Genomic DNA, 25255 nt, shown 5'->3' on the forward strand with positions numbered 1-25255 from the left:
ATAAAACCCCTAATTCAATTGCTAATTTAGAATTAAACAACTTGAATCGTCTGCAAAATTTCAACCATATAAACTTCCTTAAAAGTGACTTACTGTCACTTATTCCGATTATAATCATTCTGTAATCTAATATGCTTAATTTAAATTACAAAAACATGATTAAACAATATTCCCATTCCCAGATAAAATTGCAACTCATTGGGTTATGCACTTAAAATCTTCTGTCTCCAAAACAGTCCACAAGTTCACTTGAAACTGTAACGGTTTAAAACTACCGATTTCTTTGTAATTTATTATGTATTATCACACCCTCAGAATTTTTAATAGGACTTAGATGCTACTGGAACATCCTTGCATAGCTCCTAATAGCATCTGGAAACATCAAATTCTGAAAACCGTAGCCAAAACCATCACTGAAAAGGCGAAAAACTGAAAACCGTTGAAGGAGCCGCCTCCAACCAAGTTGGAGCCGCCTCCAAAATGATGGAGCCGGTTCCAAACATTGTTGGAGCCACCTCCAACCTTCTTTGAGTGGGCTCCATGTTTCCATGGAGCTGCCTCTTCTTCCCCGTCTCTCTCTGATTGCTTATTTCGTCTCCGGTGAGCTTCATTGTTTCCGTTACAGCCTCTAAGGCTTTTAATTATGCTTTGACTGATTAAACTAAATCCTAGGGTGATCTAGAGTTAATTAAATTCCTTACTTATTAACCAAAGTCAATTGGAATAAGAATTTAGCAAAAACAGTTTCCGTAAGCCAAAACCAAAACCATGAATACATACTGTATAGATTTTGTTTAATCCTTCAAACCAACTTTATTTTTAGTTAAAACTAAATCCCAAGGTGCTCCAGAGTAATTTAAATTCATTAGTCACTAATTAAATTCGATTGGAACAAGAATTACGCATAACAGAATAACAAGCAAAAACAATTTAAAAACAATTAACATTCACATAGAGGAAGACATACTGCTTTGAAGTAAATAACAAGTCAACCAAATTCATTTATATTAATCTCTTCCTGGGACTGTATTAGGAATGCAAAGAACACAGGCCAAAGAGATAGAGTTAGTATAAAACTTGCCTGTGAGATTCGGTTCAAAAATCTCAACGTCTTCTCCTAAGCTTTTCCATTGATCCTTTAGTTTTCCCTCTTTGTTCTCTCCCAGACTCCTCTATGCTTCTCTCTGTTCTCTTTATGTCATGAATAGGGTTCAAAAACCTTAAACCGAACGTAAGACATATATTTATAAGTTTACACCAAAACCCTAAACTGAAAACTCGGCCCATGGAAAACCTAGTTAATGTTTAGTTATGTCGGCTACCTACATGACCTCTAAAAACCTAATTTAATAAAACACATCTAACGAAAAATATAATTAAGTCAAATAAAATAAAATAAATCCAATTAAACAACAATTAAATAAATATATGCAATTAAACAATTAAATAAATAAATTAAATCACCAAATTCTCAATTAAATAAATTAAATCGCAATTAAACAATTAAATAAATGCCCGGACTATCCTTTTAAAAGTAGGGGTATTACAGTAGAGGCTTGTTGATGCCAAGGGATTAGAGTGGTGTAGTTGTTTTGGGAAGGATGATCATGGGGTGTTAGTACTTGAGGTTCCTGTATTGGAGAATAAGTCAGTTTAGGGGTGATCCCAGTATTCAGGAAGACTACAGTGATTGATCGCATTATTGATAGTTTTGAGGAGATAGTTGGGTGTTCAGCATTTTGGATTCTTATGTTCATTTTTGTTTGAGGATTTGTTGGCAAGGCATTGCCGTGTGAATGTTCTTTCTAGTGGTAAATAGTGGTTGTTATGGGGAGCAGTGAGAGCTATTCTTGTTCTTTGTTTGCGATGATATTATCTTAAGGATGTTCGAGGAAAGATCATTTAGAAATGACTTGATGGTCTGATGGGATAATAGGTTTGAACAGTTGTTGGAATGAGTGACAATGGAAGTGTTATGATGTCATGGTGTGATGTTTAGTGCTGATGAGAACGATGGTTTCTGGTATGATCCAAAGATGGATTAGAGATCGTGAGTGTTGTTGTATGTTGTTAGGTAAGTGATAGGAGGTGTGTGCCAGTTGAAGCGATTGTGGACGGCTTAGTCTTTAGAGCCAATGAGAGCGGTGTTACCGGATAGGCATCTTTTTATTTTGAGGAGTCAGTGGACAGTCGTGATTGAGGTTATTAGTCTTGAGTGTACGGTATTCGAGGTAGTGACGTCTAGGAGAACGAAGGTGGAATGGGTGGTAAAGTGTTATTTTTTTTCGACTAAAAGGTTGTCATTTGGAGTAACAGTTTTTCGATGGGAGCGGACGCGGTGTCCAATGTACAGTGATGGTTCCTAGTGTTAGTATGTTAAGAGCGTTGGTGCTTTTATCTAATTAGTTTTGGTTAGCATAGTGTTGCAGAGAAATGTGTACGAGATTTTTGTGTTAATTGTGTAGGACGGTCCGGTAATGGGCGAGGTCGCTTAGATTAGTGCTCGTGGTTCCGTATGCATTCCAAGTTGGTTCTTCTCCTTGGGTATAAGGAGTTCAGTTCATCTCAGGTGAGATTGGGTGTTCATGGTTGGACGACTGGTGAGTAGTGTATGATAGGATGTCTGGTTCATTAAGGTACAAGTTGTTGGTCTCTTGTGAGAGCGGGGTTTATTACCCTTCCGTTTGTTCTAGTCTTGGTAAGGATGTCGTTGTTGTGGGTCTTGTCTATGCTTAAGAGTTGTGCGCGTCCGTGGATAGACAGATTTGTGAGTAGGTGTTGCGCTGTTAGAATTTGACAATTGAGGTTCTGATTGAAGGGGGTCGACTTACTTCCACAGAGGGAGGTATAACCTTTAGCTTTGTAGTGTTTGTTTTGAGAATGGTTTTGACTCGTAGGATATGAGGCACGGGTTACCGATTAGGGATTGTGTTTCTGTTATTGGTACTAGCGGTGATGGCTAGGAAATGTGTCGTGAATCGTAGTTTGAGGATAATTGGGTGATGTGATGTGACTTATGTATTTGGGTGTTTCTAGAAGTGATTGATTCCAGTAGTGTCTTGAGGACAGGTGTTGGAATTGTTGAATGTTATGTAGTTAGAGAATGATTATGGAATTCTATTGGGGATAATAGGAATGATTGATCTTGGGTTTTAGACCTTAGGTATGAAATAGTTGCATTGTATATTTTGACGAGATCAGAATTGGATTGGATGATGTTATGGAGTTGTTTACCTGGTATAGGTATTATGAGAAAATTAGAGAACGTTGATGTTGGTTGGTGATTGGGACATTGGTGCCGCATTGTCGTGTTTATTATGGTTCTGTGATTGTGTTATGATTGGAATTCTGAGAGTAGGTGTATAACTGTAAAATTGTTAAGGTTATGTAGAGCGATGGATTGATTAGAAGGTGGATCTTGTGGTTGCTTTGTAGATTCTGTGAGACTGTGTTTGAGGTTTAGACCTGAGGACAGGGACGATGTCTGTGTCGAGATCGGATAGAGGATGAGAATGGCCTGGCCAACTATTTCTCTTGAATCAAAGGTCAATGATCGTTCCGACCTGTTAATGATTGTGAGAGTATGGTACTATACGTTGTGTGGGCATGACAATATGGACTTACATGATTTATCTTGGGTGACGAAAGGTGTTAGGTGGTATTGGGTGTTGATAACGGGTTAGTGGTACAATCATTGATTATTAAAGGTCTTGTTTCGAGAAATTGTGCCTTGGGTGCAGGATACTATGCTTTATTGATTTGGTGATAAATGTATATGTGGTTATTAGAGGACTCATTATTTGATCATGTTGAAGTTGTTAAGTGTAATGATTGTTGTATAAGTATGATTAATATTTGTTGGTACGGTTATGTAGTAGTTTAGCTACTTCTTGGATAGTAAGTGTTTGGTCTATCAGAGACGTATGGATTAGAGTTGAAATGGATTGAGAGATGGACGGGATTCCTTGTTTGTGGTTTGGTGTGTGTTCTTTAGAGGATGAGTTGTGGTTGGATGTCGTCTTAATTGGTAATTTAGTAACCGTTTATCTTTTGGGCTAGGAGCCTTTCGTGGCAGTGTTGAGTGGACCGATGTCCATTATGAGTCAGGCGTATGGTCTGGTCGGTCTTGTGTTATGACGTGGTAAGAGTTGGGTAACCGCATTGGTTTCTGTGGTGGTATTGGTGGCATCCATAGTCTAAGGCAGTAATGTCGGTGGGCTCTTAATCTTGGGGTTTTGTGAGGTATTCTTAGAGAGTTTGTGGCTGTGGATCTTCTTCTTAAGGAGGGTAGATTTTGAGGACGAAATCTCTTTAAGGAGGGTAGATTGTGATGTTTCCAATTTTCTACATTTTTCATTTTTCCAGTAATTCGTTGATGCAAGGGTATTTCAGTCTTTTCACGTCTTGTGTATTGGTTTTTAGTTGGGTCCATTGCATTTTGTGCATTTTAATTTATGTGGATTAAGTGGTATTTTATGTGTTGCATTATATATGTGTGGTGTAGAAATTTGAGTAAAAGAAAAAGGGAAAAGAAATTCAAAAATGGTGGGATCCACATGCATGTTTTAAGCTTCATTTTCTTCCTTCTTTCTTCACTCCCGCGGGAACCTCTCTCTCCCCTTCTAGAGTTTTATTTTTTCTTTCTTTTGAGTTTCAATCTTTGAGACAAGATTTCTCTCTCAATTCTTGCCGGATTTAAGTGCCGTTTGAGGCAAAACGAAGAGCACGATGAGCTCTACGCACTAGTACCGGAAATTTCAGCTTTGGTGCCCTCATTGGATTCAAAATTTGGAACCCATTTCAAGGGTTTTGTCCAATCTTGAGGTAGGGGCCTTTAATCCATGAAATATTGTGCTTTAGTGAGTTAATCTACTTGATTTGTGTCTTAGAATGCTTAATTATGTTAATTATAGTTTAAATTGACTTGATTGAGATATATGAACATGTGAGAATGTGTGTTAAATATGTTGTATGAAAAGCTTGCTTATATGATAACCAAGGAACTATGTGGATTAAATGCTTTATGTAAAGAGCATGTTTATGTGTTGATTTTCATATGCCAAAAATGCTAAAATCTTGTTATATGCTGTTATGTGGTAAATCCTTTAGGAATTTTTGTGAACCATGCCTTGCTAGTTAAATTTGAACTAGTCATGGGATTATGAGCATGGACATAGCATTGATGCATTCATGCACTGACATTGGGCATAAAAGGGAAGAAATCGTTTTGAAAAGAAAAAGAGAATTTTGGGAAAGTATTTTAATGAATTGGTTTTGTGAAAACCCGGTTGCTGTGGAGGTACCAAAGGGCCGGAAGGTTAATATAGCCTAGAGGGAACTAGGGAGATTGCCCTAGCGTGATTGAGCTAGTTGGGCCCCATAATGACGTCGCGGGGGTACCAAGGGTCAGGGACACTAGCCAATCATTCCCTCGTGTCACTGCAGGGTCACCAAAGGGCGGGTTATATTAACAGTTTGAAAGTGATGGTTTCGAATGTTGAAAATGGGAAATGACATTGCATTGCATTGCATTGATTGTATTTGAATTTGGTTAGCATGTTGTACTGTCCTGACATTATATGATCCCTATTCCCATTGTCCTATGGTTTGTTTTGGATTCACTGGGGACACAAGAGACGAGTCTTAAGTGCTACCTACTAAGCGATTCGCTCACCCTATTATAATTATCATTTTTTTCAGGACATGGAAAAGGAGTGGCTGACGGTAATCCACCTCAGCCTTAGCTTGGAGTAGAGAAATGTCTCTTTTGTTATCTTTTGTAAATGGAACTAATTTTTGTAAAGTACTAACTCAAGATGTATTATTTTTGCAACGCGTGGTGTATTGAGGTTCATTTTGTATATGGCTATTGGGAAATTGTAATTAAGTTTTACTCACCCTAAATCAGTTTGTGTATTTTAAGTAACGTGTGGCAAATTATGTTACAACGTGGGTGGTTGGTACTGTATGAAATGTTGAAACGTATTTAAAATTGTACGTGAGTGTAGTGGCGTGGGTGGTTGATCCCAAAAAGTAGTATATTCTATTTTTATTTGGACAGTGGCAAAATGAGTGAGGATAACCCAAACCGGTCGACGTAAAATCCTACACGTCGACCGAGTTGTGTGAACCAGTTGACGTGTAGCTTCCCACACGTTGACCGGTATCTTGCCAGTAGCTATCTCTGTGCACGCCTCAAACCAGTCGACGTGTAGCCTCCCACATGTCGACCGATATCTTGGCAGTGGGCACCATCACTGTTCATAACCCAAACTAGTCGGCATCTAAGTCGACTGGTTTATGTCCCATATATGAACTTTATTTAGTTTCCCAAATTACACTTTGGCACCCAATTTATGTTGCAAGTAATTATGTTATGACCTAATAGAATGCAATAATTATATTTTAACCACCGAAAAGACTATATTGTCCCGAACCTTATTTTATTTATTATGCGATACAAGTAAATAACTATGGTGCCCTTTGAGTTTCAAACCATTTGAATTGTAGCAAATTACCATCTTGCCCTTTTTGAATCTTGATAATTAAATTTAACGTAAAATAATTGTATTACCCTTGGAAGTTTTTAGGTTGGGTAAGGACTCGTTTAATGATCCGGATTCAGTGGATCTGGGTCGTTACAGTTTGTAATTGAAATACAAGATTAAATCTCTCTCAAGATAGATGTACACTTATAAGCTCGCAACTAGAGTAAATATATGAATGAAATGAAACTCAAATCTCTAAGATGATATGAGAGAATAAGAGGTATGAATTGAATGATCAAATAATAGCTTTGAATGCTCTAGAATGAAACTCTTGAATACTTTTCAAATTGCTCTAATAGTTGTATCTATAACACAAGCTGCAACCCCTATTTTATAGAGAGAGGAACATAATATAGCTTGTTGGCCTAAGGATTTTATCTAAAGATCAATCTTATGTTTTGATGATTACAAACCATTAATGATGTTTATGTACTAATGTTTTCATTGAGTGATATATAGTTGATCAACATTCAATCCTCAATGATGAGCTAGAAGATCCATTCCAAAGCATTCCAAACATTCAAGCAATGGATTCAAGGAAGCATCAAAGTTGCAAGAAATCAAAGAAAAACTCGGATTTCAAAGATCACACAAAGCATTTCAAAGAAAGAAAGCAAGTCTTCATCAAGCCTAAACGATCATGGTCAAAGAATGAAAAAAAGGGTAGATAGGATGGTGAGAGCTTAAGATTCAATGTCAAAGTATATTTGAATATTTTTTGAAGCTCAAAATTATAGGACCATGCATATCATATATCATTCATATGCTCCTACATCATTAGCATTAGACTATGAACTTCAATACATATATATTTAACATATGAAGTCTTTGCTAAGAATGAGTTAGTTCAAGCTTGCATAAGCTTTGAAAGAACTCACAACTTAAGGTAGAAATGCTAAGACCATGCACATTAATCATAACATTTATTTTGGTCTCTAAAAGGAAAAGGAAAAGGCATTGAATTAATTTTTCATCTTTAAAGCCTTTGTTGCCAAAATTTGGTAAATGACTCTAGGACACAATGCACTTGAAATTTATCATCTTCATATATCCCTAGACTCTTAGAAACAGGCCTTGAACTTAATTGAATCATTCATCAAAGTCCTAGGCGCTAGAAAGATGGATATCTCAAAAGAAGCTATTTTCAGCCTAGAAAATTTCAGACCAGCTTGCACTAAAACTGCTATAACTATTTTTGTAGTTGGAATTTTTACACAAGGCCAGTGGCATTGGAAATCTGACTTCGAGCCCTTGAGTTTAGACTCAAATTTCACCTAAATTGGATTAAAAATGACTGAGATATGAGCTTCACAAAATACCTGATTCTGCTCTGCAAAAATTCTGACCAGGTTGCACTTAAATAGCCATAACTTTTTCTATGGTTGGAATTTTTGAGCAAGGCCGGTGGTTTTAGATAGCTGACTTCAAGAAAATAAATTTAGACTCAAATTTTACCTCATTTGGAGTTTCATGGACTGAGTTATGTCCATTTGAAGTCATGCACTTTTTTCTGTCCAATTTAGCAGCAGCCTTCATGAAGCAAGAACAGCCTCTATAAGAAATAGAGCCAGCTCTCTCAAAGACTAGAGAAGGCTCTACAAAATTAGAGACGGCTCAGGAAAGTAGAGAAGACTCAATGAAAAACTAGAGAGGGCTCTACCAAAATTAGAGAAGGCTCAGGAAAGTAGAGAAGGCTCTACAAAACTAGAGAAGGCTCTATTTTTCTATTGAGCCGTCTCCATTTTAGAAAAAGAGCCTGCTCCACTTTTTTAATGGAGCCGCCTCCATTTGAAATTGAGCCGCCTCCACTTTTGCAAAGAGCCGGCTCCTTTGAGGGTTTTGAATTACAACGGCAATTTTTTTGCATTTATTTCCTCGAACCACTTCTAACAGCTATATTGAGCTATGAATTTCTTTATATATATAGAGGGCTTGTCTGAAAAGAATACACGATTTGAAGAGACATCATATCACATTGCAAAGAGAGCTTTTGTTCTCATATCTTCTCCTCATCTCTCTCATTCACTCATATACTACTTGAGAGAGCATTCAAGAACATTCATTCAAGTGCATCAAAGAAAGCTTTTGGCTCTACCATTATACAGAGCTTTTGTTCTGGTTATACTCACTCATAGAGCCTCTATTCAGACATCGATCTTTGTCTCATATACAAGCTTCCATAGTTGAATTAGAGTGAACTTTAGTGAGCCTTTGCTGAACTTTTGTTCTAGTATTTCATCAGAGCTTTTGTTCTGTATTTTCCTCATCATCTCTCATACATTTCATACTTAGAGTTTGAGCTTCACTTGATTTCATATATACTCTATTGTGAGGTTTGATTTGTATCAGTTCTTGAGAGGATTTCTTGTACTACAAATTCTATCTACAAATTTGCTGTAAGCCTAGGAGGAAGAGTTTCTCTTAGCAAAGAAATTGTAAGGGCTGGTGTGGCCTATGTAAAACTAAGAGAGGTGGTCTCTTAGCAAGGATACTGTAAAGGGTTGGTGTGACCCAAAAGGAAGCCTAGGAGAAGGGTGTTCTCCTAGCAAGAAAAAGAAGCAAGGTCTTGCTTCAATTGAAGGTTTGCTCTCCACCATTAAGAAGAAGCTCTAAGGAATTTGGGAAGTCTCAAGAGGGATCTTGAGCCGAGGAGTAGGAGTTTCCGAACCTCGCAAAAATCGTCGTGTTATTGTTTGCAATTTCTCTTCCCTTATCTCTTTTACAGTTATGCTAAATTGATTACTTTCATATCTTGTTTATTACATAATTGGTTATATTATTGATTAGAAATTGTACTTCTATAATTTGCGAAAATTGGCCATTGACTCTATTCACCCCCCCTCTAGAGTCAATTCTTGGGTAACATAGCTGTTGGAGCACAATCTGGAGATGAGGTGTGAATAGTCCAAGCTTACAGGTAGCCGTTTGATTTGAAGTTGACTTTGTGTCGGTCGGCTGATGTAGAATCATCGGTCGGCTGAAAGTCTCTTGTCAGCCGGCTAATCCCCAATCGTCGGTCGGCCGAAACGATTGGTTTAAGAATCCAACTCACTGTTTTTGAAACCTTTCCTTGTCGGTCGGCTGATGCATCAAATCGGTCGGCCGATGCATTTATCATAAAGATTATTTTTCATGAAACCCTTGTTGGTCTACTGAACCCTCATGTTCGGTCGGTCGAAACATCTCTTGGCCAAACCAAACTCACAATTTTCTCTATCAGCCGGCTGGTGCTTCAATTTAGTAGGCCGAAAGCTCTTGAATGTGAATTGCATTTCCTGTTTCTTTGTGCTAGGTCTTCAAGAGCATTTTATGGACCATGTATGATGTCATTTGAATCAAATGATGAAGAATGAATGATCTTAGGATGAGCTTCATGAAATTCATATACCACTTTGACATTAAAATCTAAAAACCTTACCAATCCTATCTACCCCATTTTAATCGCCGGTCTTAATCACTTTTGATCTTTGTGTTTCATCCTTGAGGCTTTGGGATTGAATGGGTTGTCTTCTTTTATCTTTGGAATGCATAGTATGTATCTTACTTGGCTTTAGCTTTCCTTGTTTTCCACTTCATTTTTGGACTTCAACTAGCGAACCTGTTACATATCCTTAAGGCAAATATTAGTCCTTAAAACATCATTAATGTTTTGTGATCGTCAAAATTAGTCTTAGGGTTAACACCTTTGTTTATACGTAAAATATTTTTCAAATAATATATATATATTTTTTTATTTTTTGGTGTTTGGTTGTCGTAAAATATTTACAAAGAAAAAAAATATTAAAATCTAACAAAAATAAATTATTTATCAATTTTTAATAAGTTATTTTACATGCTCTGCCCGACGGACGAACTTGACCTCAATCTCGACGTAGTAAACCTTTGTCAAACACAGGAAAAGTAAAAAATAAAAGAATATTTTGGTCGAAACATACGGAGCCTAATCAAAAATATTCTACAATTTTATCCACCTCATATAATTATTTAAGGGCGTGAATCATCTTAAGTGGATTCCCATGCGGTCTCCTGTAGTGAGCTCCTAAGTGGTCTATATTTGGCCACGTCTTTCTTCATTTAACAGCTCTTAAGACCGCGTTTGGCAATTACACTATTATTTATAAGTAACATTTTACCACAATTTATAAGTAACATCATAGGAGTCTAAAAATTAGCATCACCATTTGTAATAGGGTAACATCACTACTTAAAAAGTAAAAATTGTTGATAGCCAAATACCTCATAATCCCCTTCAAAATCATCTTTAAATTAACATGTGACTATTTTTTGGATGTTCTATTTTTTATGATAAAATTTAACCTGAAAATTATATAAATAATATGTTGAATTGAGTTATATTTATGTGTGATTATTAGTTTTTCAGTACTATATGAATATCTTTTTTGATGGTGAAAGTAGTGAGTGTGGCAATTAATATTAAATTTTGCCAAATTTTTTTCAAAGATATGTTATATAATTTATACCTAACGCTTTGTTTGGAATGCTGGATTTGATGGGATTTGGATTTGGAAATAGGATTTGCCTTGTTTGGAACCATATACCGAATCACAAATAGGATTTGATAATTATAGGATTTCAAATACCTTCTTCATTGCGTTTCAAATCCATTCTAAAACGCCAGGATTTCACGGGATTTGACTGGATAAATATTCTTAATTATACACTTCCTTAATTAACCCTTTAACCCTTCTTTTTATTAAAACCTATCATATTAAATATCTACTACCATATCTCAATGTCTAACGTTTTCCTTCATCTTCGTTGTTTTAATATATATTCCTTTGAGTGTTGAGCATATCCAATTTTGTGTTCAGCATATCCAATTTTTATTTTATTTTATTTTATTTATTATTTTATTGTTTTAATTTTTGGTATACTTCCGTATCTTAAATTACATTTAACATATTGATCCTCAAAGTTATGGAACTTTGGGTAAGACATCGATTTCTCAAAATTACAAAAAGTCTGTATTTAACCGATTGAACCACCACCACTTTTGTTCTTGTACTTGAAAAATCTACAATACAAAATTTTATAACCAAAACTCATACTCCAATCCTCCATATTTAAAAAATCTATAATACAGAATTACTGCAATCCTCCATAATTCACACCATTTTTTTTTGTTTGCTATACTCCAACAGATTAATCTACCACAATACAGAATTGTATAACCAAAAGTTGATCTACCACAATACAGAATTGTATAACCAAAAAGTCTGCGTTTAACAATTGATCCACCAACTTGAATTTTTTTTTTTTACTTATAATCAAAAGTCATGGAATCCAATACTTTATTATTTGTGTACTTAAAAATTTAAACGAATATAGCATAATTTTATAAGTAAAAATCACATTATCCAATTCTTCAAAATTCACAGATAAGTCATATATATATATATATAAGCCAATATTGCCAATATTATCTTTAATAATTGTTTTTTTTTTTTCTTTTTAAATAAATTTCATGTTTCAAAGTTCCATCACGTAATCATTCTTGTTGTTTGTCTTCTTGCTGTAACTTTGGAGTATATTTTACAATAAAATAAATATTTCATTTATTATTTAAATAAGGGCAAAAATGGTATTATATTATTTTTATTCAAAATCCCATTTTAATCCAATTTGTTCCAAACATATAAATAGAATTTCATTTTAATTCCAATTCCTATTCCAATTCAGATTCCTTTTCCAAATCCTAAAATAATTGATTCCAAACAAAGCGTAAGTATATATATATATATATATTAATATTTGGAAGGAAAAAAGAAAAGAAAAAGATGTGACTCTTTTCGTAATTTTTTGAAATATCAAGTATTTTGTTTGTTGTCTAAAGTGAATAAAGTGACTTTAATTTTGGTTTAAATTCTTTAAATTATCATGTTAAAGTGTTTTTAAAATACTTTAATTTCAAATAATAACATAAATAATATATTGAATTAAGTTACGTTTATATGTGACATTACTTAATCTGCATTATGTATATACTTTATTTTGAGGGTGAAGATGATTTATTTTGTTAATTTAAAAAGGACTTTAAGGAGATCATGAGATATTTGGTTGTCAACAACCTTTATTTTTAAGTGGTGATGTTACCCTCTTACAAATGGTGATATTAAATTGTAGTGTAATTGTCAAATGCGGTCTCAATTTTTGGTAAATGAAAAAAGATGTTGCCAAATATAGATCACTTAAAACTCACACCGCATGAAAATCTCACTTGAGAGGATTCGCGCCCAATATTTAATAACCAAATACAAATGACCGAATTACACAACTTACTGATTATGAACGTCTCAAATTTTACAATTCAGATGACTAAGTTATACAACTTTCGGGCACACTCTAAATTTGTGAAATGAGGTACGCTTTCTAAATTTTCGAACCCTAAATTTAAAAATCCCTATCTTTAGAAATTCATAAAAACATTCTGTGGAGTTGTTAGTGTTTTTTTCCAACACACCCCAATTACTAGTCTTTTCATTGATGACTTTACGCTTCAATTACAATCCGATCATCCTAATATATATATATATATATATATATATACACATTTTGTGGTGAGATGATCTAATTTTAATTTTATTCTCTGCAGACTCGATTGTACCTGGTCATTGACACACACGTGTTACTTGGAAGGCTGTGCTACTTGCCGGTTTGCGGTTCTCTGTGTTTCTGTTCTAGCTTGGTTGGTTGCTGAGTAAACTAATGAAAATAGTTGGAATTGAGATTTTTTAGTCCTCTCTGTTGAAAATAAACTTGATTTTAGTATTTAGTATTTTCAAGTATTTTTGTATCCATGATGCATGTGTTAATTTAGCATGTTAGTAGATAGTAAAGTGTCTTAGTGGGAGTTAAGATTATGTAAAATAAAGAGTCATGAGAGTTAAGCCTAACAAATACTATGTTAGTGGGAGTTATGCATATTGAAGATTATGTTAGTGGGAGATAGGAGAGTTATGGACATTTAAATGTAATGGTTACACATACATATGTGAGGCCTATATATTCATGTACTCTAGTCAAATAATAGATCAAATGAAATAAAAAGTATTTTCCTCCATTTCTATTCTCTTCCAAATAGTATAGTGTTGTGTGTGTAACTAGGCCACTATTTCCAACAAAGTGGTATCAGAGCTAGTTTGTGAGAGAGAGAAGAAATGGCAAACAATTCGGTTCCATTTCAAATGCCTTGATTCACCAAAGATAACTATGAAAATTGGTGTATCCGTATGAAGGCAATTTTGGGAGCACAAGATGTGTGGGAAGTTGTTTCCAAAGGTTATGATGAGCCAGAAGATGAGGCAACTTTGTCTCAAGCCGAAAAAGATGTTTTACAAGCCATGAGAAAGAAGGACCAAAAGGCGGTGATGACCATCCATCAATGTTTGGATGATGGAATGCTACAAAGAGTTGCTAGTGCAGAAAATGCAAAGCAACTATGGGAGATTCTTCAAAATTCCTTCCAAGGAGTTGATAAAGTGAAGAAGGTTCGCCTCCAAACGTTACGGGGTGAATTTGAAGCATTGCATATGAAGGAATCTGAATCAATTTCAGATTATTTTTCGAGGGTCCTGGCTATTGTAAATCAACTAAGGAGATATGGCGAAACCACCATGACTGATACAAGGGTCGTTGAAAAGATCCTTCGGTCGTTGGATTCCAAATTCAACTACATTGTTGTAGCCATTGAAGAGTCAAAGGATTTGGATTCCATGACTGTTGATCAACTCATGGGTTCGTTGCAAGCTCATGAAGAAAAGGTGGTGAAGAAACAAGAAGCATTGGAGCAAGTGCTACAAACAAAGTTTTCGTTGAACGAAAGAGACGAAAAACATGGAGGAAATCAAAGGGGCCGAGGACGTGGAAATGCACGTGGCCGAGGAAGAGGAAGAGGCCGTGGAAGAGGAAAAAGAAGCGGTCAACACACAACCAACAATGAAGAAAAAATCCATGACTCACAACAAATAAGAGGTCGTGGTAGAGGAAATTACTCAAGGTCATATGGAAGGAGGTATGATAAGTCTCAAATTCAATGTTATAATTGTCAAAAGTATGGTCATTATGCTTCGGAATGTAGAAATGTTGCTAACGATGTTGAAGAAAAGGCGAATTATGTTGATGAAGAAGTGGAGCCTACTTTGTTGTTAGCATACAAATGTGAAAGGAGTGATCAAGAAGATGTGTGGTATCTTGACACCGGTGCTAGCAACCATATGTGTGGTAGCAAAGAGAAGTTCGTTGATATTGATGAATCAATAAATGGCAAGGTAACATTTGGAGACTTATCACAAATTCTGGTAAGAGGGAAAGGTAAAATATTGATTCGTTTGAGGAATGGGCATCATCAATTTATCTCTAATGTTTATTATGTGCCTAATATGAAGAACAATATTTTGAGTTTGGGACAACTCTTAGAAAAAGGCTACAATATATCCATGAAGGATTGTAGTCTTTCGATAAGAGACCCATTGGGTAATTTGATTGCCAAGGTTCCAATGACAAAGAACCGGATGTTTTTGCTAAATATTCAAGCCGACGAGGCTAAATGTTTGAAGGCTTGTGTTAATGATTTAACTTGGCTTTGGCACTTGAGATTTGGGCACTTGAAGTTTGGAGAATTTTGTAATTGATACAGGTTGGGTGAATATGGAATTATTTTTTGACTCTAAAGAAGAAGTATATGTGAAGTTGAAGATCCATAAAAAATTTAAGAAGAAAAAAGATCGATGGTGTGCTTGTATAAAGAGGATGATATATGATTATGTGAAGACATCAAACAAGCATTTGAAGAAGTTTCACAAGCCCTACACATCAATGGAAATGGCCAAGAAGATTGAAGCTATTGAAGGAGGTGGAATTGAAGATCAACTATCGAACTTTTGATCAAGCCCCCAAGATTAATAAGAAGGTTTTTCAAGTTACAAAATCAAGTTTAAAGGGGGGTGTTGAAAATAAACTTGATTTTAGTATTTAGTATTTTCAAGTATTTTTTTATCCATGATGCATGTGTTAATTTAGCATGTTAGTGGGTAATAAATTGTCTTAGTGGGAGTTAAAGTTATGTAAAATAAAGAGTCATGAGAGTTAAGCCTAACAAATACTATGTTAGTGGGAGTTATGCATATTGAAGATTATGTTAGTGGGAGATAGGAGAGTTATGGACATTTAAATGTAATGGTTACACATACATATGTGAGGCCTATATATTTATGTACTCTAGTCAAATAATAGATCAAGTGAAATAAAAAGTATTTTCCTCCATTTCTATTCTCTTCTAAATAGTATAGTGTTGTGTGTGTAACTAGGCCATTATTTCCAACACTCTCCTTCTTGGTTTCTTAAGAATCATGGGTCTCCTTTTAAATATTGTTTTGCATTAGTATATAGAATTCTTTTATTTTATGCAGTTGAATTCCACGAACGTGGAATCTGAATTTTTTTGTTTAATTGTAGGTTTTTTTTTTTTTTTTTTTTTTTTTTGTATTAAGATTCTTTGAATTGGAATTCAATTGTCTACACTTGTTGGTTCCAAAAGCAACCAAGCAATGGAGTTGGCATTGGAGCCTTCAGTTCCAATGTTTATCACACTTGTGATATCAAGCACAGTCTAACTGGATTTGATTTTAGTTGTGAGGAATGAAAAATTGTTCAGGAGAGAGTTTAACCGAAACAATATAGGAATGAATGTTTTTAATTATGTATGACAATAGTTTGCAAATTGTGTTGTCACCCCTAGGTATAATTTGTCAGGTTCTGTGGTTCTCTCTATTGCTTTGCTGTTTCTATATTTTTTTAGTGCTTGATATTCTTTTCATGTGACTTAAGCAAGAAAATGAAGAAACTTAACTTCTTCTGTTTTTGTCACTTTGAGTTGGGAATTCTGTAGATCCTTTTTTCACCGTGGTGCAATAATATAGTCGATTATCTATTTTTTTAAACAACTTATTTGTATCTCGTAACAAATCAATTTGAGAGCCAATAACAATTTTATGATGGTTAATTATGACCGGGGATGTCCATGGAGTATATTGCTGTGAATTTGCAGAATCAGTGGTGAACAATCTCAAGATTGAATTTGAATTTTTTTTTTGAATGGTATTGAATTTGAAATTTTGCGTGTGCATTGCAGGATAATAATGGTAGCAGACACAAGGAGAATCAGTGCCTTCTTCGGAGAAGCATCCAATTGTCTAATTTAGCTCTAGTTCATTGTAGTTGTCAAAACTAAGACCATATATATATATATAGCTGTAGATTTCCTACGTTAGCCAAGACATATATCATACAAAGAGATTAAAATTTAGTCATTTTTAAAATATAATAAAATAGGAGTCGATACATTGTTTCGTAATGAGAAGACTAAATCGACTAATGTTTAGGAGAAAGTTTAACTTAGCAATATAAGGTGACAAATTTAAAGTTATATGTTAAAGGACTATCAAAGAAAGAAGAGAGATTAGAGGTCAAGAATCATGTAATGAATTTAAAAAAATACTAAATCAAATACAGCAACATCGGATTCAAAGGATGAAAAAGATATGATGTAGAATAAGGTGACTGAATGTAACAAGGGCTAGTCCAGTTCACGAGGCTCTCAACATTGCTGGGTCTGGGAAGGGTCAATTGTATGCAGCCTTACTTCCGCATGGAGAGACTGTTTCTGGTTTCAAACCCGCGACACAAGAAAGTATGGATCGTAGTAAAAATGAAATCAGAGTGTTTCACTATTCAGAAAAAAAAAAAAAAAAAATTAGAAATGCATACAGTTTCGAAAAATACAAGTACGCAAAGAAGGAAGATAAAAGGTAGTCATTATTAATGCATTTGTTATTCTCGAGTTTTTTCGAAAGTCATTATTGATGCATTTGTTGAAACCAGTCTTGCTCTTAAAAAAGATGCTCAGCAAAAGTTGAAGGCAGATACTTGACCTTTATATACTTTTTTGGCCGCTTGTTTGTTTTCTAATGTGATAAGACTTGTTTATTATTGTAGTTTATTTGATGATATTGCTTCGGGTTATCAATACGTTGTGAATAAACTGCATGTCCGCACTGTGTTTAGCTCTGTCAGGTCATGTTTAGGGTCTCTTTTGCCAGATTTGAATGCATATGCATGCACACTCACACCGATGCATGCACCTTACTTGATTTTTGGGTAACTTGGCAAGGAATGTGCTACTTTTGTGGTTTGCTAGGTTGTGGTCATCATATATGTTTCTGAAATTGCACCTTCGATTAGGGACTGTTCAGCACTTCTGCTGCCCGCCAAAAACTAATCAAGAAAAGCTTGGAACAGAGAGATTGTTGTCTTCAGCGAAAGGCAGCTAGTAATTTCTCTGAACTTCGGCCCTTGCATATTTTTGGATGATTCCTGACCTGGATTATATATGTTAATTTTTAACATTATTGAAATGCTAGTTTTATTTATACTTTAGCATTTTTTCCCAAGGAGTATTGTACTATGCCTATCCATGATAATCTTCTTGTCTTTGTGCGTATTGCTATATTCCTTGTCTTTTCATTTGATCTTCATTTCAGTCTGTATATATGATGAATAAGCTCCATTGTCTCCTTGAATTGCAGTTGCATAGCACCACTAGGAATATAAGGCATATCTTTTGCTTGCTTTTTATTTATTAATTTTTCTTTTTGTTGGTGCTTCATTCCTTTCAGTCTCAGGATCCTTATACCAGTTGCGTTTAATTTCTGTTTCCTCATTGGTATGGCTAATATTTGGAATTTGAAAAAATCAGGAACAAAAAAGGAGGAGAAGTTTTGATTTTAATTTTGATATATATAAATATATATATATATATATATATATTTGTATTTGTTTATCTTTATGCATGAGGAATAGGGAAATTGATAAAAATAGATCTAGAAGGGGTGAATAGTTGTTCAATTTTAATATAGAGAGTAGAAATAAATAAGGCATGCAACCATACAAGAGCACATGGTCTTTACGTGAAAACCCCCTATGGGGAAAAATCACGGGACCTAGTCCAGGCAGATCAAATCCACTATGATCGACTAAAGATTTTACAACTAAGTTAATAGTTCCCAATCCTTAGAACCCTTAGTTACCTCTTGACTCTCCACTCGAGTATCCAGACACAATCCGTTCCGTCAACAGATTACGTTTCTTACACAATCCTCTTTTCTACAAGCAGTTCGATCTCCTCGGCTAGTCATCCAGTTTGTGTGTTTGTTATATAGAGACACTTTGGTGTTGAATTCACCGTGTAGCACAAGGATTATGGTATTCAACAGTCTGAATAATAACTCACCATCTAATGCAAGATGCAGATGATGAAAAATAAAATATGCTCTCTAAAAAAATATAATCTCTCTTCATTTTATCAATCAATCCTTCAATCGAGCCTTTGATCGAAGCTTTTGAGATTCAAAACAAACTTCTCAGTTAACGTTTCGATCTGTTTTTGTAAAAAAATCCTGTTTTATTCTACTAATTTAAAACAATTTCATGCATTCAAAACATATTTTCATGAATAAAAACATACATCTGTTGTGCCCTAAAATGAGTCCTAATTGGTGAAATAGGTATTCAAGAGGTAATTTCCTTTTGATTTATAGGTAGCAATACTATTTAACTAACCAAACTGATTTTCAGAAAACTATTCAAAAGCTAAAAATAAAATTACTGACTCCGGTTTTTGTTATGAAATTTGCCAACACTAAGTTATAATCCTAGCACAAAGATCCGCGTTGATGAATTGGATGTTACCATTATATTGCTTCCAATCTTTTATCTGAAAACATGCAAACTAGATTGAAATCCTTTTCTATGAAGGTTAAAAGCGTATATTCCTTTTATCAGGAACAAATGTACAAGCATATATTTTGATATCGTTATTATTTATGTTCTCTTGGTTAGTCTTGTCTGGCCTGGCTACTGCCACATTCCAGATTTATATTACATTTTCATGAAGTTTATATTATTTTGTATCAATCAAAATATCTATATTATTATCTATACAGACTATACTATATAAAATTGTCAATAGAGTATGTTTTTACTTTCCAAATGTTGAGTATGTATGACACTCAAACCGAAGTTCTACCTAACAGCTAAATGGTCCTGTTTTTTTCTGGCTCACAAATTCTGAGCCTTGAAGCTGTACCTGCTTTCCTGCTTATTCCTGATAAAGTCAAACTTCTAGAACATGTTGTGTCGTTCATCTAGCTTTGAATCAAAGTGGTGAAGTATGACATGAATTTAATTTGAAATTAAAGTTGATGTTCAAGTGTGTATCTACTACCCATACGACCATGATATATGCAATTTATAACAACATTTATGTTTACATGAAAGAGTAGACGACTCTGCTTTAAATAGGCATGCTTTTGGTTGGACACTGCACCCAACTTGGACGGCTATGATGCATATTTGTTGCTGTCTTCGGTACTTCTACCAAAATGTATCAATTGTTTGTGTAGACAGTATGAAAGTAATACTACCAGTTAGCTAACTGTTTCCAATGAGATTGTGACATTGTTGGTTGTGACTTATTTGTCCTTCTGAGAAAGAACAGGCATGTCTGGAAATTGGTTTTCCAGTCTGCAAAAACTTGAGTAGGAACCCCAAACAGATAGCGCCAATGATTTGCTTCGGAAAACTCTAAACTTATCTACACGTGACAACCGATTGAGAGACGTGAGCGTGGGCTGTTGTGGTGGGGCCCACACCCATGTCTCATGGTCGGTTGTCGTGTGTCGGCAGGTGTAGCACGATTCATTTACCCTTCCTCTTCTCATTAAACTACTTCATTAGGAGTATTCACATAGGGTGCCAAGCAATTTTACATTTATTTGTTAATGTAGCAAATTTTCTCTCTCAGGTTAACATCACCAGTTTGGCACAACCATACCTAATCCTTGGAAGTCTCTGGTGGGGTGAGGCCGTTACAAGTGGTAACCGTTATCACCTTATCTATATTTTATTTAAATCCTTTTGGATTTGCCTATCCAAGCCACAATGATGATGCAGTGCTTCATCAGAAAAGTGCCACAGGCAGTGCATGGGGGACCCGTGAAGTTAAATTAATTTGTCAGTGGTACCATAACTGAACCCATTCAAGGATATCAGTATAACTAGCTGAGTATGGTAAATTTCTATGGTTAGAAGAGATAGTTGAAACACTTAGAAATGAGGAGGGTCTGGGTGGATTGATAGGTTTATATTATGCACCAGCAGGTTTATGAGTCCACTAATGCATATCTTATAACTTGGTGATATTTATTGGCTAATAATTTTTGAGATACCTACTATTTCCATGGTAAGACAATTCTATCTATATTTTTGCAAAAAATTCCCTTTCTATAGCCACATTAATTTATAAATGACGAGCTTAGGAGCTTTCATGTGACTAATATTGGGTATACCACTCACAAACGTATATATTTGTAGGATCAAGGTCCTCTCTTTTATTTGTTCTCTCCGATTATGGTTTAGAATGCGCGACGTTTACTTTTGTTCTGATCTTTTCAAAATAAGCCGGTGTTGCTTGCGGAAAGATGAGCTGATGTGGTGCATTCTGAACCATATATAGGATCAAACATCACAGTATATAGGAGTGAAATAGCAATGAGAAGGATCCAAATCCATATTTGTGAAAACATCTATTACACTCACAAATATGTTCATTTTCATACTTAAAATCATGTACCAATTGTAAGTTTTTTGTCAATGAATATGATGAAGAAACTTGATATACAATTTTATTTGCAATAATTTTTGGGTATACAAGATGCAAACTACTAAAGGGTCGACTCTAACTGCTTATCCAGTTTGTTTCATGTGCGTGGGCTGTTCAGAGTTCAAAATACTAAATTAGAGTATTACTGAAGCTGTAAAATGAATATATAATGCAACTTATCAAAAAAAAAAAAAAAATGAATATATAATGCAGACAAACTCAAAATTAGATTCTGAAGTTATACACTACTCTTTTTTGTGATATTTAATTTCTGAAACAGACAAACAGTTGTTGCAGTAGAAAGCAATCTTTGTTAATGACTGCTATGTTAGTATCATGAGATTTAGAGTAGTAATCATAGCCCACATCACTCCATTCTGCTCGGATTATTGTTTTCTTGTTTTCATACTAAAAAAGGCTGGCTTGAATCTTCTTCTCTACCCACGATGGCGACAACACGGGACTCATCTGACTCTCCATAATCTCCGACTGATGATCAGTTTCCACAGAGCTTTCCAAGTTCACCTTCTCACTGGGATAAACTTTAACTCGCCATACCTTGAAAGTTTGATCCAAGCTTGCACTGTAAACTAGTAACCCAATTACAGTATCCTCTGTCTCCAGAGAAACGGCTAAGCACCTCACCGGCCCATGATGACCATCCATGACAGCAAGACATGAATGAAAAGTATTTCCTTCTTCTCTCCTCCATATCCTTATAGTTGCGTCTTCGGATCCGCTAAGGACCAAGTCCCCTATGGATACTAAAGAAAGAACAGAGAAATGATGACCTTGTAGAAATCCTCCATGATTATATCTACCCGACATCTTCTCCTTCTCCCAAAAGTTTATAAGCCCATCAGACGAACCGGAGTAGAGGAAGCAACCACTTGATGATGTGCTCAACGCCAAGGCATTAACTGGTGAGAGTTGGAATTTTAGGGTCATAGTGAGAATATGCGAGCTCTCTCCATAAACCCTTCTCCATAACTTCACCGTGCCATCAGAGGAACAAGTGAACACACATCCATCTTCTTGGTTGACCACAATTGCGTTGACGTGACCTTCATGAGCCACAAATGAATCAATGCATCTTCGCTCCGAAACTTTCCAAGCTTTAACTGTTTTATCCCATGAACCTGTATATAAAATCTTTTCTGCATGATTGTAAGCTGTGCAGGAGATGTAGTCCTTGTGCTGATGGCTGTTCTTTCTTGGGTACAAGAAGAATGAACTTCGAGGTAGGGTTGCAATCTTCTTTGGTCTGAAGTTCTCAGTCAGAGACACATCCCACACACGTATTTTGCGGTCACCATGTGTGGTGAAGAGTAGTTTCCCGTAAGCCAATATTGCTCGAACTTCACCAGCACTGGCCTTAATATAGCCCATCTCTGTGCAATCTGGTTGCTTCCATGCATGGATTCTACTACTATCAGAGCCAGTGAAGATAAAATCTTTCGAGACTGCTATGGAGAAGATGTTACCTTCATGGCGGTGGAGTGACGCCAAGCAGTGATAGAGAAGTGAAGGGGAAGGAGACGTTCGCGGTGGGGATAGCGTCCATGGTGTCTCGGGACTGTTAGACCATAGTGGGAATGATGTTGCGGATGCGGAAGATGATCTTGCTGAAACAAAGTGGGGCTCGGGTTCATGAATGCCGAAGGAGAGTCTCCGAGGTAAGTTTATGTTCCTTCTCTCTTCATCCATGAAGCTCCACAGAGTTTTTTTCGGATAGAACTCCATTGCAGATGACTTGAAGGGGTAGAGCTGATGTTGAGCTGTAAGATTGAATGCATGTTGATATTTTAGGAATGGTATGTTAATTTTGTAGATGATTCTTGGTGGAGGGGACCGCTTTGTGCTTTCAAGGCATTACAATGGCATGCCATTAATCCAACAGTGAAGGACCAAAACAAGAGTGGACATAATCTGAAAAATAGGAAGTGGGATGATGGAGAGCATGTTAAGTTCTAGTATTATTTGATAATCATAGGTTATGTACCTTCTTTTTTTTATTTTTTATTATTATTATTTTTTTTTTGTTCTTCTTGTTCTCTCTCTTAGAAAAGAGAAGAAACTGTGAGATGTATTCTATCCTATATTAATTGATGGTATTGTACTGTTTGTGACAGAAAATGGTCCCAAATTCTTCTATGTACTTATGATTTGTCTACACCATCAATTACATTTCAACTACTATTGTACACAGAGCACTGTTACCAATTAACACCAGAACCAAAAAAGGGCAGATAGGTGGCCTAATACTTAAATCTTTTACCATTCTGATTAATTTACAGCATAAATCTTTCAAATGCTTTAGGGTTGTTTTCCCATAAGGTTGGTGATTGCATTGATTATCAAGAGTCAGCTTGGTTGTAGATCAAATGGTTGTGGTTGTGCTTCTGAATGATGGTCCTTGACCTACAGTGAGAGCCATTTAGTGGTTGGTCAAACCCATTTAAACAAACACTAGTAGTTATGTTGATATTTTTCATTACGTATTTTTTTTTTCCTCGGTGTTTACGGTTTTTAACGTGTTTACAAAATTTAGGAGTGTTCACATATATAAATGCCAACAATCTCTCATCCTATGCGATGTGAGATATCACTTTTTGTATCCAATGAATTAGTCCATTCTAAAATTTTGATTGTTTACTTAATCATGTTGGAAGTTTTTTAATCTCTTCTTAATCATGCTAGAAGATTTTGTTTGAGAATTGAAGACATCAACCAGATTGATAATATTTGGAATTAGTAGTTAAATAGTTTCAAAATCTTTGATTATTAAACTACAAGAGTGGGTGATCTATGCTTAGTTGTTGATACTAAAATGTGGTGTAATTGGTGTCCAACCCAACTCAGAAATTGGGCAGGCTGGGTTCAGTTCACCCATACCAGTATGTGTCTTTGCTTTTGTGATGTTGAGAAGGCAAGACAAGACCAATGATATAGAAGAATGAACGCTTTATAAAGTGAGAATACACCGTGTAGATAGATTCTCAAAATTTTGAAAAGTTCTAGGCAAACTTTCAAATGCAAGCTCTTTAGGTGGTTTTTCTTTTTTCTTTTTTTTTTTTTTTTTTGGCCCATTTCCTAAAATTTGAGGACTTTCCATATTGGAAGCCCTAGGCAACCGCTTGGGCCGCCCAGGCTGGCCCTGCAACCAATAGTACTTCAAACCATTATGAATTTTTTTTTTTTTTTTTTAACCATAAAAAGGAATGTTTAAAAATATCATTTTTCTCATGCAGTATATGCATGTTATAAGGAATTATTTATATTGTTTTAAAATTTTCTACTAAGATTTTTTTTTAAACAATAAAATTTCATGAATTAAAAGGTAAATTTGATCAAGAATATGTGATCAAAGTGGTATAATTTTTTTTTTTATATAATTTATTTTAATAAAAGGCACTAAAAATAATTAAATAAGAAAGGGTAAACTGGAAAAATAGTTTGATTGCTAGTGGAGGTAAGAACTTATTTGGAAATATTTATAAAAGTATGATTTTGTTGTCTTAAAAGAATTCTATAGGACTGGATGATTTATGATTGAAAAGTAGAATTACATTGTAATTTTTTCAAATTAGTAGATTGTCAAGCTTTGCTTGGCTAAGTTAAACTTTAAGCAAGCTATGTAAACTAAATTCAAAGTCATTACTATAGCATTTCAGTAATATTTATGGAAGAATAGATGACCTTAACTACCATTAGCTCAGAAGAACAAAATTAACAACTCCATGTTGTGGTGTATTTTATTTGTGATTCCACAAGTTGTAATCAGTCACTCTCAAACCATGGAAGTGCCAAGAACAACTTTGTCTCCTCCATCATGTTGGTCTTGGCAAGGCATCATGCACCGGCTTTGAAGCAAGAAGGATGTTGATGCTGATGCTGACAAGTATATTAATTCATATACTTATATATGTGCATATACTAACATCATTTCATAACGATTTGATGAAGGACA

The 25255-nt window shown here is 35.1% G+C and overlaps 2 protein-coding genes across 2 annotated transcripts; one reads left to right on the top strand and one right to left on the bottom strand.

Moving 5' to 3' along the window:
* Positions 1-13798: 13798 nt before the first annotated feature.
* LOC132280912 (uncharacterized) lies at positions 13799-15199 on the top strand. The gene has a single exon (XM_059782668.1). The coding sequence runs from the start codon at positions 13799-13801 to the stop codon at positions 15197-15199; it is 1401 nt and encodes a 466-aa protein (XP_059638651.1).
* Positions 15200-21486: 6287 nt separating this feature from the next.
* On the bottom strand, positions 21487-23428 carry LOC132286628 (protein JINGUBANG-like). The gene has a single exon (XM_059788989.1). It carries the CDS (start codon positions 23026-23028, stop codon positions 21694-21696), a length of 1335 nt encoding a protein of 444 aa, XP_059644972.1. The 5' UTR covers positions 23029-23428; the 3' UTR covers positions 21487-21693.
* Between the last annotated feature and the right edge of the window lie 1827 nt (positions 23429-25255).

This window comes from Cornus florida, unplaced genomic scaffold (assembly GCF_030987335.1).
Source record: "Cornus florida cultivar Cherokee Brave unplaced genomic scaffold, ASM3098733v1 CherokeeBrave_3.0.0_Hap2_Chr11, whole genome shotgun sequence".
Taxonomy (NCBI): domain Eukaryota; kingdom Viridiplantae; phylum Streptophyta; class Magnoliopsida; order Cornales; family Cornaceae; genus Cornus; species Cornus florida.

Bases quoted from the DNA above. Each gene is read 5' to 3' on its own strand.
- LOC132280912 (XM_059782668.1), top strand. From the start codon at position 13,799: ATGAAGGCAATTTTGGGAGCACAAGATGTGTGGGAAGTTGTTTCCAAA.
- LOC132286628 (XM_059788989.1), bottom strand. From the start codon at position 23,028: ATGGAGTTCTATCCGAAAAAAACTCTGTGGAGCTTCATGGATGAAGAG.